Source organism: Etheostoma cragini, chromosome 6 (assembly GCF_013103735.1).
Source record: "Etheostoma cragini isolate CJK2018 chromosome 6, CSU_Ecrag_1.0, whole genome shotgun sequence".
Lineage (NCBI taxonomy): Eukaryota > Metazoa > Chordata > Actinopteri > Perciformes > Percidae > Etheostoma > Etheostoma cragini.
The window spans coordinates 20,785,736-20,800,627 of record NC_048412.1 but is presented as its reverse complement, the minus strand read 5'-3'; the positions used below and the strand labels follow the sequence as shown (position 1 = coordinate 20,800,627).

The following is a 14,892-nucleotide window of genomic DNA, read 5'->3' as shown; positions in this document are numbered from 1 at the left end:
ATATATATACATATATATGTGTGTTTCAGTGTATGTGTCAGTGTGTGTGTGTGTGTATGTATGTGTATATATATATATGTGTGTACCTAACAAGAACACAGAATTTGATTTCTTTATGTTTTCTTGAGGTACTCTAAGTTGGAAATACTGCAGTGACTAGGAGCCCTCGTTTATGATCAACAAATAATGCCCAACATCCATAATGTATCCATACAAATTGGAAGGCATGTTAGTCAGCATGTAAAACCTAAAGTCTCATTATGTTCTGCAAGTGCAGTTTGAAGTCAAATGTATGGTAAACAGTATATGACATGATGCACAGTGTCACACATTGAATTTAGCTGAAGTTGTCTCACCCTCTGCTACCTCAATTCTGTCGTCTAATTTTCCATACTCCCATCATCCATGCTTCTCCCCAATCCCTTTCCATATTCCTACTTCTCACTGTGAGGCACCTTCCATTTTCCCGCCCTAATCCAACCGATCCAAGCCGAGGCTCTGATCCTGACTGCCGAGGAGAGGTTAGGATTTAGGTCACAGCATCTCACTCCTCTAATTAGATGCTGTGAGTGTATGCATGTCGGTGTATGTATGTGTGTCTGTGTATGCGTCTGCACGCTGGATGCTCTTAATCCGTAGGTGGCCTCTATGGTAATAGAGTCCTGGGAAGACGCGTTAACCCGCATTTCTGTTACTCACCACATGTTATTAAAATGTGTCTGACGTCAGTACTTGAAGTGACGACGAGGAGAATACTCAGTGATGAAGATGCCAAGGCAAAATGTACCCCAAGGGTGAAAGAGCGGGTCAGATTCAGCTATAAAAGATGCATGTGAAGCATTAGCATTCCCAAAGAACGAGCTTCAGTTGAGAAGGCACTTTGGCCTATGCACGCCCTGCGATGCAAGCAGGTTAGGATTCAGCCCATCAGTGAGATGTAATTTCAACTTCTCTGTTGAAGTATATGGCATTTAAGGGGAAGAAGCGCTTCACCTTGCTCTTCAAAGCCCTGGGGTTTTGTTCCATGCTCTTTCGGAGATGTATCCATGTAGGGGGCAAGGAACGACATTCCTGCCTCTGCAGTTTTAATGTCTACTGATGTTTTTGTTTATCTCAAGATGTGTGTATGCGTTAACGTTAACAAGAAATTGACATATTCTTAAAAAAAGCCTTTGTGAGTCATTTTGAAATTTTATACCCAGAAATCTATTGTGCATCATCTCAGCGGGGTGCATGTGAAAGGCAAGGGGATAAACAATCAGTCTGCACTGGGAGGTGAGAGGATGAAAATGAAGGATCATAGTGTGTGTGTGTGTGTGTGTGTGTGTGTGTGTATGTGCGCGTGTGTGTGTGTGTGTGTGTGTGTGTGTGTGTGTGTGTGTGTGTGTGTGTGTGTGTGTGTGTGTGTGTGTGTGTCTATGCAAACCAGGATCTGTGCGTGGGAGAGCGAGTCAAAGAAAGGAAGAGTAGTGCGGGGCTAGTCTTAATTATGTTTTCAGGAGGCTCTTAAAAGGTCACGGCACGCCTCTGCGCCCCCTCACCAACACCACGCCCCGCCAAAAATTCACTTTCCCCCTTCCCTCCCTTCTTGCTCTCCCTCTCTCACCTCCCCGTTGAGATCTATCCAGTCATCAGCCCCCCATCTGTGCACATTAGCCATTCATGAACACACTCATTAGGGTGGGAGTTTGAAGCGATTGTGTTCACTAGTCTGTGGCTGGAGCGTGGCGATTAATATTTCAGCGTCTCCCGTCGAGGAGCTGAGAGCAAGTTTGGCCCTCTTAGGCTAGAGAGAGAGAGAGAGAGAGAAAGGGAGAAAGAGTGCGCTTCACCCATCCTGTTTCTCCCCTACAACCCCAACAAGCCTTCCTACTCCCCCCTTCCCCTCTCTGACAGTCTCTACAACTTACAGTACGTTGCCCCCCTATTTCCATTTATTGCACACACACACACACCCACACACACACACACACACGATTTGGATACACATTTTTACACACACACATACACACACACACACACACACACACAAAAGACCCTAACTGAAACTGACTTAATTGGGCTCTTTTTGTCTCAGAAAACAGAGAAGAAGTGGAAGGAATGAGGGAGGGAGGAGGGGAAAATCTTGTCTTTCCTTGTCCCCCATCTCTTCATTCCTCTCAGTTGGCCAGGGTTTAATTTATTTTTACGCTATATTCATCTTCTATCCTAATGCAGTCACACTGATTTGGTCAAGTTTGGGTCTGGATGGATAAGGTTTAGGTGAGTGGCAGGTGGTGCTCAACCGTTAAAAACCTCATGGAGTTCATTCAGAACAAATTGATACTCTCCCTCATTCATACTTTATACTGGTACTTAAAGTATGAGAATTGAAGGCAGCCAAGAGCATCATGGGTTATCATGCAGTCAATATTTGAGGCGCTGTTCCTGAATACAGAACACACTTTGACCCTGTCGGAGGTGAGCTCGCTTCTCTTTGATTTCACAAGCAGCCTTCTTCTTAGGCCATGTCCACACGAACATGGATTCATTTTCAAACACATTTTTCTCTCCATATGAATCTACACCAAGGCAGCATTTTGAGCACCAACAGTTGATCTCTTTAGAAAAAAGAAAAGGAAAGATTTGAAAATGCTGGTTCAGTCATTTGTACCAAACATTTAAAGAAAAAGAAAAGTCAGCTATGCATTCTCATTTATTCTCATGCATGTTCATTAATTTGTAATTTACATTTTACAATGATATATGAATGCCACTGTTCAAACTTATTAGTTTGTAAGGAGAATCTTGAGTAATGCCATCATTGAATCCCCACTTGAGACCACTTTCTTCCTTATTTCTGAGGCCATGAATGCTATTATGGATGAATTTAAAAATACAGTTTCTCAGTTTTTTTCCCTTCCATCTTAATCAAAGTGAGACACACCTGAAGAGGAAGTGGATACATCTGAAAAACGTCATGGATGCTCATAAATGCTACCTATTAACTAAGGTCAATAGTACTTAGTTAGATGAAAGAAAATAATTTTATTCTAAAACTATTTAATACAAATTGACAATTTAATCAAATTTTTTAAACTTCTAATCACAGAGACATTTGTAAGCTAAGAAGTTTGAATAATTTGATTAAATTGTCAATTTATATTAAATAGTTTTAGAATAAAATTATTTTCTTTCATCTTAGTGTGGCAGCCCACAAGTACAGTTGACCTTGGCTGTGTTGGCGAAGCTTGATAAGGTGTAAATCTTGCATTAGTGTTTTCAACAGCTCCGTTAACAGGTAGCGTTTATTGCTCTCATTCGCAATCAAATCACTACTTTATAGTCTGACAACAGAAACTAAAAGATATAGCATTGACAACATCCCTAGTGTGTTGTTGGTGACAGTGGAACACAAAATAAGGGGCCGGAGAGTGTGTGAGGTGGCTGAGAGGAGCGTTGCTATGCATTGTTTTGAACTATCCAACCAATCCTACAAATTTAGTGATAAGTAAGCGGCACTTTCAAATGTGCGTTCTTTATTGGGGGACATAAATCAAAATGTGATCACAAATAGTGAAACAGCTTGCAGTATGTTATAATATAAATAACCATGCAGGCTATACAGACGAATGGTTGCAGTTGTGTACTTTGTTATACAGCCGGATTGTATGCAGAAGAAGCACATTGAAGGATAGAGAAGGTCAAGGCTGGTTAGGAAGACACACAGTTTCAGCAGGAACTGCTTTCATACAGCCTTGAATTAGTCTACCACTCTTTCAAGTGGGCCCCCACATTCAAGACCCTCTCCTTTGTTCCCCTAATTCACCCACCTCTGCCCTCTGCAGACACACCGACCCCCCCCCCCCACCCACCCAACTCCCGGCTTTTCATTCTAAGCATGCCATTCTCCATCTTCTTCTCCGTATAGGTGTGCGAATAAGTGGGAGTCTATAGACTGTGCATAAGTAAGTGGGAGTCGGCATCCTGAAGTGTTGCATGTGGGTAGGCATTCCTAGGAAGCAGTGGTTGGTGCGGCGTGCACACTGATGGCTAATGAAGTTCCTCTGCACCTCATAGCCCTATTAAACCACTGCCCCCTACCTCTACCCACTTCACCCCCCACCTCTTGCCTTGTTTCTCCCTGAGGGAGAGAGTTGGCAGGGAGCAAGCTGGCTGCTATGGCAACAACAAGGAACCCTCCCTCTCCCACAGGTCTCCTTAGCAACTGGTAGCTTGGCATTGCAGTAATGAGTGTGCCCGGTGTGCCAGGCTTTGTGTCATGTTGGCGTGTGTGTGCAATGTGTGTGACTGAGTGAGTTTGTGTGTGTGTACACAGGTGTGTGTATGTGTGGTGGTTGTTTGTTATAGTTTGCCAATTTAGGTGAGAGTTAAAATGTGTGATAATAAAGAGATGTGGATCCATTACTTGGTGATGCTCCAAAAGAATTGTGAAGCTTATTTTATTCAAATTTAACCAGGACTTGACTAACTCTACTTGTGTGTGCGTGCGTGTGCGTGTGTTTCTGTCTATTTGTGCATTATTTTTGCTTCATTGTGATTGCAGTCATTCTTCTCTGTACTGTAAAAACTGAAGCAATTAAAGGACGATCCGATGAATTTTGCATGGCTGCCTATGAGTTTCCTGCTCTGCTGAAATTAAATTAAACACTGATGTTTATTAAAGTGTGATCAGAGGTGTGCACTGACCTTTAGAATGGGGGAAATGAGATTCTCATTGTTATGAATGAGATTATGTGGAGGCCGAATGTGAAAAAAGCCTGGGCCTGCATCGATTCCATCGTTGGCCAATAGTTTCTTTTTATATAGCAAAGGGAGGTTTCAATATAATCAAATCCACACTGTGCCTTTTTGCTATTAAATGGACTGATACAGAAATATAGACACACAGCCGCTCACATAAATGCAGATTGACTCGTGCATGCTTGCACACACGCATATCATGCAGATCTTGTAAAAAGAGCCGTAAAAAGCCTCTCCAGAAACGTGTTGGTCTTTAACAAAAGCATGGCAAGCCCAGTGGAAAATGTTAGTTTACTCCCTAGACAAGGTGTGAAGTGCGAGCAGGCGGCCGGCCCCACAGGTGGCGCAGCCCAAACACCTGTTGTGTGAATCCTCAGTGGGAGGGCGCGAGCTCTGCCTACCTTGCATGTCCCAGTGGAAAAACCACACCCATGCTATCCTGTGGCACGTGCTCATTCGTGTGCTCACACCCACTCTGAGGCTCCCCCGTTTTGTGCGTGGGCATCAGACGTGATGCCCAGATTGTGTCCCCATTTGCGCCCACCGGAAACACTCAGCTGTCCCTGGCAGTAGGCGAGCGGATTTTCCGATCCCCTGTCCAGGTCTCAGATGCTCTACTAATCTGTCAGCATCTATTTTTACCCACCAAAGCTGTGGCAGCCCTTCTCTATCCCACACCCTGCCACCCCATTGCCAACTCTTTCCTTGGCGCCAGGGTGGGCACGGCTGATGACTTGCCAGCCATTGGATGTAATTAGTGCACAGTCAGGCCGGAATCCCCTACCAACACCATTACACCCCTCTCCACAACCCCTTTCTGATCTGAGGCAACCAGACACACTACCACACACTTGCTTTCCATTTTAAGCCTTTTTATAAATGGCACTCCTGCAGTGTTGTGGAATAATAGGGTCGAATACAGAGCACCTTTCACAGTGCTTGAATCACTCTACTGTGCAAACTCAGTCTATTCAAGTGCAATGGCAGCCAAGGGAATGCACATTTGAATTGTCGGCTACCTGTTCAGATTTTGTGTTGAGATTAAGTGAAAGTTCTGTCCATAATAGGACAGCTGTTGGTGAAAAGTCCTTGAGTTACTCTGGCTCACTTTAGTTTTTTATTCCATAATGATTTCAGAAGAAATGAGAGATGGAGGTTTTTGACTCTTTCCAGTAGATCATATTTATTCAACAAGAAATTAGAAATGCTAGCCAATCTTCGAGACCTCACAGTGATACACTGAGATAGATGCAATTCGTTATCCCAGGTTAATTTCTTCCCCAACAAGGGCAGGAATGTGCCTCACATACCAATGCAGTCGTGACCACTGCCGTGGAGGCGATGATGGCATGTGGCAGAGAAGTAACTGTTTCTCACCTCCTTATAAAAGAGACTCCTTTTTAATCTTTTCAATTTGATTGCATTCCAGAAACAGGCCTGTCTGGCCATCTGTCTCTCTTAAAGAAGCCTCCTAAAGGGATTTTAATCATCTGACTCTGGGCTTCTCAGGCAAATAGCTACTTCTCTCTTTCTCTCTCGCACACACACACACACTCGCTCTCTCTCTCAAGCACATACACACAATTTCCCATTTTCTTTCTTGTACTCACTGTCATAGTCTCACTTGTCTTCTCTTACTCTCTGATATCGTCTTAGCTCCATTGTGCCAAATCTGTGCAGCCACTAGGCCCTTTAGTCCCTCTTCAAGTCCCCCTCAGACACATAAAATTCCCCCAACCCTGTCCCTATTAATCCACATGGCTCTAAATTCTTTATTTTCCTTCAAAGGGACAACGCGAGCCGTGACATCAATCATGGAAAGCGAATATTTAGCCGGCGCTAATTTCCACCAATAGCCTGGAGACAGGCTTAGCTGACAAAACTCATTCCTGTGCTGAACAAAACTGCTTGTGTTGGAACCTCCCCTCCCCCTGATCCCTCCTGCTTTCTGCACAGGCAAAAACAGCATCACAATAAACACAGTTAGTGCGTCTGTTACTCCCCCTTGATTTAGGCTTATCAAATGAATGTGCACCATAGAGGGATACCCTTTGACAATACATAATGGCTCCAGTCTGCATGAAATGGTTTGGTAATACCAGTCGAGTGTGGCAAACGGCTTTACCCGGTGCCACTACAAGAACAGCTGCTGTGTTCTTAGCTGGGCAAGCGCACCACGCTGCTTCACCCTTGAGGTTGTTTGAATCGGGTGAGTGGTTTCTTTTTGCTGGTTCCCAGACCCCACTCACAGTCCTTAGTTCGTCACTCTGTTCTGTTTGAATGAGTGCACATTTGCCACAAGATGGTTCCTATAAACCGTTTGACCTGTTTCCTCGCCCTTCGGTGTGTGAGCATGTGTGTGGGTGTGTGAGCGGGAAAAACCCTGAGTGGGTTGTGATGGGGAACTAAAGGGGGATGCGGCAAGTGGGGGGTATTTGAGGGCACCCCTTTGTGTGGCATGGAGGGGCCCCTTGCGGTACCTCTATATTCCCACCCTTTACCCCCAGGCCCCTCCACCTCCTGCTGTACCCCCCACCACAGGTTATCCTAGATGAACCATTGAGCACAACATAACAGCCCCTGCCCCCATACTCATATTATCCCAGTACTACTGCTTGACTGACATCTTGGGAGAGGCAACAGAGGGACACGTCGGGCACCAAGCCAAGTTGCACAAGTGGGCACAGTCACCTAACTGACAAGCCTGTTGCAGTTTTGACATTGTTGTGTGAGCATTGGGGATATGGCATACTAAGCACCCATATTAGCCTCATAATGCAGGTGGATTGTGTAGTTGGTCAGGCCTTGATGTGTGCTAAGCCTCAGCACTGATAGTCATTAAATTTCATTGATTCCAAAGGCCTCTTCATTCCCTGAATCAAAACTGAGTTTGCATGGAAAAAGGGAGGTTTTTTTTAGTACTATTGATTGATGCTATTGGTATTGTAAGATTTCCAGAAGCCAAATGAAGAAATTCTAGTCTTAGTCCACTTGTGTGTTGTGGAAAAAAGAGTCATCATGTCAGATTTGTTCAAAAAGAGCCTTAGCTTTTAGTTGGAGGACAAAGAGAGCTGACGTGCAACTTGGTAGCTATTTTCTAAATAAGCTATTAGGATTTTTAGGCCTTAATGAGAGTTGAACCCAAGCTCATTGTTATCCTGCAACCAATAGAACCTTCTCCACCTTAATTGGCTTTGATTTGTCCATAAACTCTTACCCTTATCCTCTTTTACTTTATGTCCAAATTAACCCCTTTTAGCCTGATTGATTTTGTAGACTGACGATGATGTGGATATCCCTGATAAAAAAACAAAGGAGTCACATCACTACTTATGACTCTGTCTGTTCTTTTCAGTATTATGGGACCAGGCAGTGCATCTCTCTGTATAAGCCCAGCCACTGCTTCATTCATTATTTAGAGCAATCTCTACTAGGCCCATTGTATTAAAGGGGTATGATTTGAATAGGAAGCAGCCTCCTGGACCCAGGCGTGTGATGTGTGTGTTCTGTCATTGTATGTTTCTGTGGGCTTCATCCGTCTGCCTTAGCAAGCCAGGGGGCTGAAAGAGAATTTCCATTTTATGAATATTTAATACATAATAAAGTTTTCAATTTTATTCTATTCAATCCGTAGGGGTAAAAATGTGGCAAAGCCAACCCTCAAGGACAGAACACAGAGTAAAGGTAGTTATTTTGATGGAGGCATCAAAAATGTGGTTAACATCAGATCACCGCCTCCAAAATCTACTAAAATTCACAAACATTAGGACTAGTTTAATACCACATCCTATAAGGGGTTTACAGTGTTCCTTTTTCCCACATTTCAAACATCCCTTATGCTGTATTACTATTGGATCATAGCATATCCGGGCAGCCTGCTGTGTCCGTGGTGACCTGGCATGGCTCTGTGTGAGACACCCAGCTGGGAGTGCCCTTGGGATTAGCCCAGGATTGTCTGGGATTACTCGGGGATGGAGGGGATTAGCAGTGACTGCTTGTTTCGGGGGCGTGAGGGCCATAGGCCGGCCAAATTGCCCCTGACTCAGACTAAGGGAACAGCAGGTGGACAGAACCACACCCACAGTGAAACCACCTGCAACCTGGGCTATTCTTAGATCCTAAAACACACAAACAGGATGACAGAGAAAAACATGTGGTGGAAAACTACACAATGGGATGCCAGCAACTAGTGATGATGATGACGATGATGCCATGCCTGGCCACAGTCCGAAATCTCTCAAATCTCTCTAGCAGGTGGATTCATCAGATAAAGAGGGTTTGGGATGATGACAAATCCATCCAAGTTCAATGAGGCTGCTCTTCCCTCATACAGGGATAAATCGCGATTTGAATCAGACAGGTCACACAGAGTTGCAGCATGAAGTGGTTCAGCTCTCTGAAAGACGCCCCATTTACAACCAGCCGTCGTGGAATGGCATGAAAGCTTACATAGGTTTTAATTCAGGCATGCACAGGACTGGATGGGGATGATTTGGGGTGGTTTGATAGGTGGATGATCCAGCCATGGTGAGACAGGGAGTTGGTGCGGCACGTAGAGAAGCCGTCAGAAGCAGGGAGCGGGCATCCCCTGCGGACCTGCACTACCAAGATGAAAGGCTGTTTAGTGTTGGAGCAGCAGCATCAAACAACCGCCTCCTCTTGCATCCTTTACCCCATCCCCCACTCTCCCTCCATCTCTTTTTCACTCTCTTGACTCTTACCACTATATGATATAGTTCTGCCATGGCACGTTTACCAGGTTGTCATGGTTACCCAATGCCGGAGGTGTCACATTGAGATAACCCAAGGAGGCATTCACAGATCACATGAATTCACTTCGCCTCCCATTTATGTGTTCTGCGCCGCAATTTGATTCATTTGTTTCCCTGCCGTGCAATTCAGTGTGAATACAAATAATCCGCAACATAATGGAGATGGTGGGAGTGTGAGTACCCCTCGATCTGAAACAATCTGTTGTCCCAGTATATTTTCCTAAACCACAGGAGATGCTTTTGATTTGATATTTTCCTGCATGAGCATCAAAATGCCTCACACACAACAAAAAGCAGAATTGCAATGAAAGACTCTGTTGCACTCCAGGAACCTTCATCATTCAGTAAACCCTTGAGATGTAAATGATAATAAAAAAACTATATCCTATAAATTACTGAGTCAGTGACTGTACATGCAGGTGTAGAGGATAATGGGAAAGTAATTGGTGACACACTGTGTAATTGAAGACACAGAGATTGAAAGCAGAAGTGGAAAATACTGTTGTGTGCAAAGAAGTGTGCGAAATAAGAAAAATACAAAATATGTAGTACTCATTGGCAAAAGAGAAAGAGGGATTGTGATAAAGACAGAACAAGGGAGGGGAAGGGAGATAGGCAGTGAAGGTAGATGTCAGAGGGTAGGATACATCCATTAGCCTTCCTTGCTCCCGGCTCAATCTTCCGTTACATCCCCCAATTCAAGCTTTGAATGCAAAAGAGACAGGGCTGGCACTAAGCCAGACTGGCACCAACTTCAAACATACAGTACGCCCAACCACAGCAGCTTACATCAGCCCAGCTAAAAGAAAAAGTAGAGGAGGACAGATGGATTGATGGAAATGAAAGTGGGAGGATTGATGTGCATAAGGAGAGTGTCTCAAGACTGAGTCTCAGGTCGTTTCAGGTTGGTTGAGACTGACAGGGTCATGCTCCGTGCCAGCTGTAGCTGTCTGTCTTCCGAACATGTTTGTGTTTTTGAATGTGCCTCAATGTTCTGACTTTGGTTGCCACTGGTTGCATAGATGGTTGTGTATCTACTTCTGTGTGTTTTGTGTATAATCATAGATGGGGAGCGACCTGATAAATTGGTTCATTTTTCTTTGTCTGAGCATGTATAGGCTAAATGATTTTTAAGTAGGTTTATCCTCATTGTTGATTTCAACACTTTTTTAATTCTGGAACATTTTATATGAATCTTGTGCACTCATAACTAATGTACAAATGATAAACGATGTGATACACATATTACAATTTAAATACATCTCTTTTTGACTGTGTGTTTGTCTCATCTCTCTGCAGAACTCCATCCGACACAACCTATCCCTCCACACACGTTTTATCAGGGTGCAGAATGAGGGAACAGGGAAGAGTTCCTGGTGGATGCTGAACCCAGATGGAGGAAAGATGGGAAAATCTCCCCGACGGCGAGCGGTCTCCATGGACAACAGCACTAAATACCTAAAAAGCAAAGGCCGCGTCAGAGGCAAGAGGGTCGGTCGTCCTGGAATAGGAGCAGGCTCTGTTGTGGTTGGGCTCCAGGGCTCCCCTGACCAAGGCAGCCCACCACGGAAAGGACTTGCAGGAACTGGAAGTGCATCTGGGACAGATGGAGAGTTTGATGCTTGGACAGACCTCCATTCCAGGGCTAGTTCATCAGCTTCCACATTGAGTGGGCGTCTGTCACCCATTCTCGCAGAGGGAGAGCCAGAGGAACCTGAAGAGGGGGGCCTGTCTTGTTCCACCTCCCCCAACCTCTACCCGTCACCGACCAGTGCACGCTCGCCACCCATGGGGGCAGGGAATCTCTGTCCTCCCCTCGAGCAGCTGCCTCAGCTGGCTAACCTGACAGGTGCCATCAGCCTGGATGAGAAGCTGATGGAGGATAGTTATCATCACCATCACCCACCGCAGCCACAACACCAGCAGCATCCAACAGTTGGCAGACATAAGCACCAAACCCCTGTCTACCACTACAGTTCTGGAGTGAAGGGGCAGAGCCCCTATGGTGCAGGCGTCTATGGTGCAACAGGCATGGGGATGCTACGCCACCACTCACCCATGCAGACCATTCAGGAGAACAAGCCAGCAAGTTTCTCTGGAACCATGCGGGCATACTCCAGCACGAATGCCCTCCAGAGTCTGCTAACAGGGGGTCCAGCTAGGCAGCAATACTGTTCCAAGGACATGATGCTGGGACAGGAGAGGGAAAGCCATCCTATGATGGGTCAAGCTAGTAATGGAGTAGGGTCCAATCATCACAGCCACCATCCTGGCCACCACAATGGCCACAGACACAATGGACCTCATAGTCACAGCACAGCTCATAGCCATAACAGAACTCACAGCCATACTAGTCATAATCACAACAATGTCACCAACCACAACCACAACTCACCTCACAGCCTCACTCACAACGGTCACAACCTCAGCCAGAGCCATAATCACACACCACCCCGGGCTGTGGCCCTCATTCCACGCGGCAACAGCAATCAGCTGCAGACCTACAACCACAAAGCTCCCTACCTGTACAGCCCCCCATCACATGCACATCTCCCTGCTTCCACCACCCTGCCCCCAAACCCAGCAGGAATGCTTGGCATGCCTAAGGACTCTTGCCATGTGGCCACTGCCCCACACCCCCGTCACAACCATTACCCCGACCCACAACACCAAGGCATGACTAACGGACCCTACCACCATGGCCAGGGGATGGGGAATGGTAGTGTTGGTAGCAACTACCATGGCTATCACCAACCTCACCCCCATGAGAGACTACCAGCTGACCTGGACATTGACATGTTCCACGGTAGCTTGGACTGCGATGTGGAGTCCATCCTCCTCCATGACATTATGGACTCTGGGGAGGAAATGGACTTTAACTTTGACTGCTCCCTAGCCCAGGGGGTGGGCATTGGCATGGGCATGGGCATGGGTGTGACCATGGGCATGGGAATGGGAATGAGCAGTCTGAATGGTCCACAGCAAGCTCATAGCAACCAGAGCTGGGTGCCTGGCTGAAGTCTAGGACAACACGTCTTATCCTCTGAACTAAAAGAACTACCCTACCCATAAAGCACTGTGCTCAACTGTGACATTCCTGACTTGACACAGAGACTATAGGACCAACAGTCATGTCCCGTTTGTTGTCTTGACTATTCTTCTCTCACCCTATCCTCTTTTGATTCCCCCCCCCCCCCCCCCGAGAGCTAGTTCATGTCATATTAGGTTTTTCTTCATATTAGCTATTCTGTGATGACAATCTCTCAGCTGTACTTGCCCAACATCGCTTCTCATCTACCATGAGAAATGAACTCTCAATGCACTTTATTGCAAGTGGGTCACATCTTGCAGTGTGACACGTTCACAGAGCAGCTCAGGCAGAGCTTGACATATTTTGTAGGTTGGCTGCTGTGTTTGACGGCAACAAATGAGTAAATTACAAGCTCCGTTGATAGTTAAAGTGTCACATATTGGCACTGGATTCAAATTTGCCTCCTTTTCTAATATGCTGTCATTGTTAGTGGTGGGGACAATCTTCTTTGTTTTCTAAAAGATTTGTAGTTGCTTTGTGATGAGATCCTAGTTTTTTTTAAGCTTTAGCTCAACATTTAAGAGACTGCCAATTTCTTATCATCACTCAATGAACCTAATTTAAAATATGAATGAATACAATATTGTTAAACATAACCCTGGGTTACTGGGTTGAATGTATTTATGCAGAATATTTAAATAGAGACCTGATCTGAAACCAGTTTATCATTTTAATGTCAATGACTCACATTCTCATCAGATCCAATTAATTATCTTACACCAGCAATCCTGTTATGTAAAGCTACATGTATTTAGTCCTTGGTGCTTTGACTTTTCTAGTGGATGTAACATTTTGTCACTGCCCTTTTGCCTTCTGTTAGAGAACATTGTCACTACATCATTAAATGGATTCTATCATTACTGGCTAGCAATTTGGTGAATTAAAATACCGAATCACCTTGTCTCACCTGGGCTTCTTTTGCCAGTTTCTCTCTCTCTCTCTCTCTCTCTCTCTCTCTCTCTCTCTCTCTCTCTCTCTCTTTCTCTCTCTCTCTCTCTCTCTCTCTCTCTCTCTCTCTCTCGCGCTCTCTGCCTGCCAGTGGAGACAAAGTGACCATTCCTCACACTGAGCCATTAATGTGGCTTGATTGAAATTCAGCATCTTGCTTTTAATCTCCAAAGTGATGCGGCAGCGATGCGTCATTATTGAGAACCTAACGCGTTGTCCTCCCATCTCTCAACCTGGCCATCCGGGCAGCCACTCGCCCCTCCGACTTAATGTGCCAAGAAAGCAAGACAAAACTGTGATTAACGCCAAGTCACTCTGCCTGCTGTCCTGCTCTGAGAAGAGCCAATGTCACTGTCCACTTGCTTGCTCACAGAGGGTACAAAAAGGAAAATATGGAGACAAGGATAGAACAAAAGTCTGTTGTTGCAGTGGGATCAATCATCAGCCTCAGTTTCCATACACTTTGGGTGTGTGTGTGTGTGTCTGAAAACCGGTAGTGTAATCGTGTTGTAAATCATTTCCAATCTCTGTATTTTGTATTCCCCTGTGCCCATGTTTTTCAGAGCTTATACCCTAAGCTTCATATACTCAAAAAGGTGCAAAGCAAGGGATTTAAGGAGAAAACAATCAGCCAATTTGAGTGGCATGAGTCCATGTCAAACAGGTTTGTAATGCCCCACAGCCATCCACGTCCACTTTTGTGTGTTTATTCTGTTGTCTTGTAGTTGTTGTTGTTGTATTGCTCAAATTCTAAGGACCAACAAGGACAGTGCTGGAAAACCCATAGTAAAAGGAGTGAATTAAATGGTGAAATGATGTTGGCAGTGCAGTATGACCTTCCTATGCTCCAATAGGCCTACCTTACACCCCTCCCACACGTGCTCTGCCCTATTGTCTGCATTTGTGAGACGGGGAGCCTGAAGCTTGTTTCCCACTGGCCTTGAAAGAGAAAAAAAACCCCTTTTCTGTTGTTCCAAGTATCACACACAAAGGAAAAGATGGGGGGTAAGGGCGGGGTGGGGGTTATTGTTACAACCAAAGGTCAAGCACGGCACAGACTATCAGACCCATTACTGCGGTAAATACCTTTATTTCAGGGCTTTTAGTCGCGGTGGTTTGAGCTAATCTTTGTGTGGAAAATGCGTGGAATTTCCTAAGCAAATGTCGCACAAAGCATTTATGTTATGACCTATGCTATAGACATTTAACAATGCCCTGCTATTGGAATGAGAGCTATATATGATGTCTAATTTTCCTATATTTATTTATGAAAGAGATTGTTTTTGTCACTCCTAAATGTGGTAGTTGTTTGAGTCAACTCCTATACCCCTCCTCTTT

At 45.1% G+C, this 14,892-nt stretch overlaps 1 protein-coding gene across 1 annotated transcript in view; it reads left to right on the top strand.

The window, feature by feature from the left end:
- Positions 1–14,511, top strand: part of LOC117946498 (forkhead box protein O3-like) — a 30,825-nt gene extending 16,314 nt beyond the window's left edge. The window contains exon 3 of the mRNA XM_034874683.1: positions 10,815–14,511. Within this exon, the coding sequence (XP_034730574.1) occupies positions 10,815–12,533 (1,719 nt within the window). The 3' untranslated portion in view covers positions 12,534–14,511. The remainder of the gene's footprint in view (positions 1–10,814) is intronic.
- Positions 14,512–14,892: the final 381 nt, after the last annotated feature.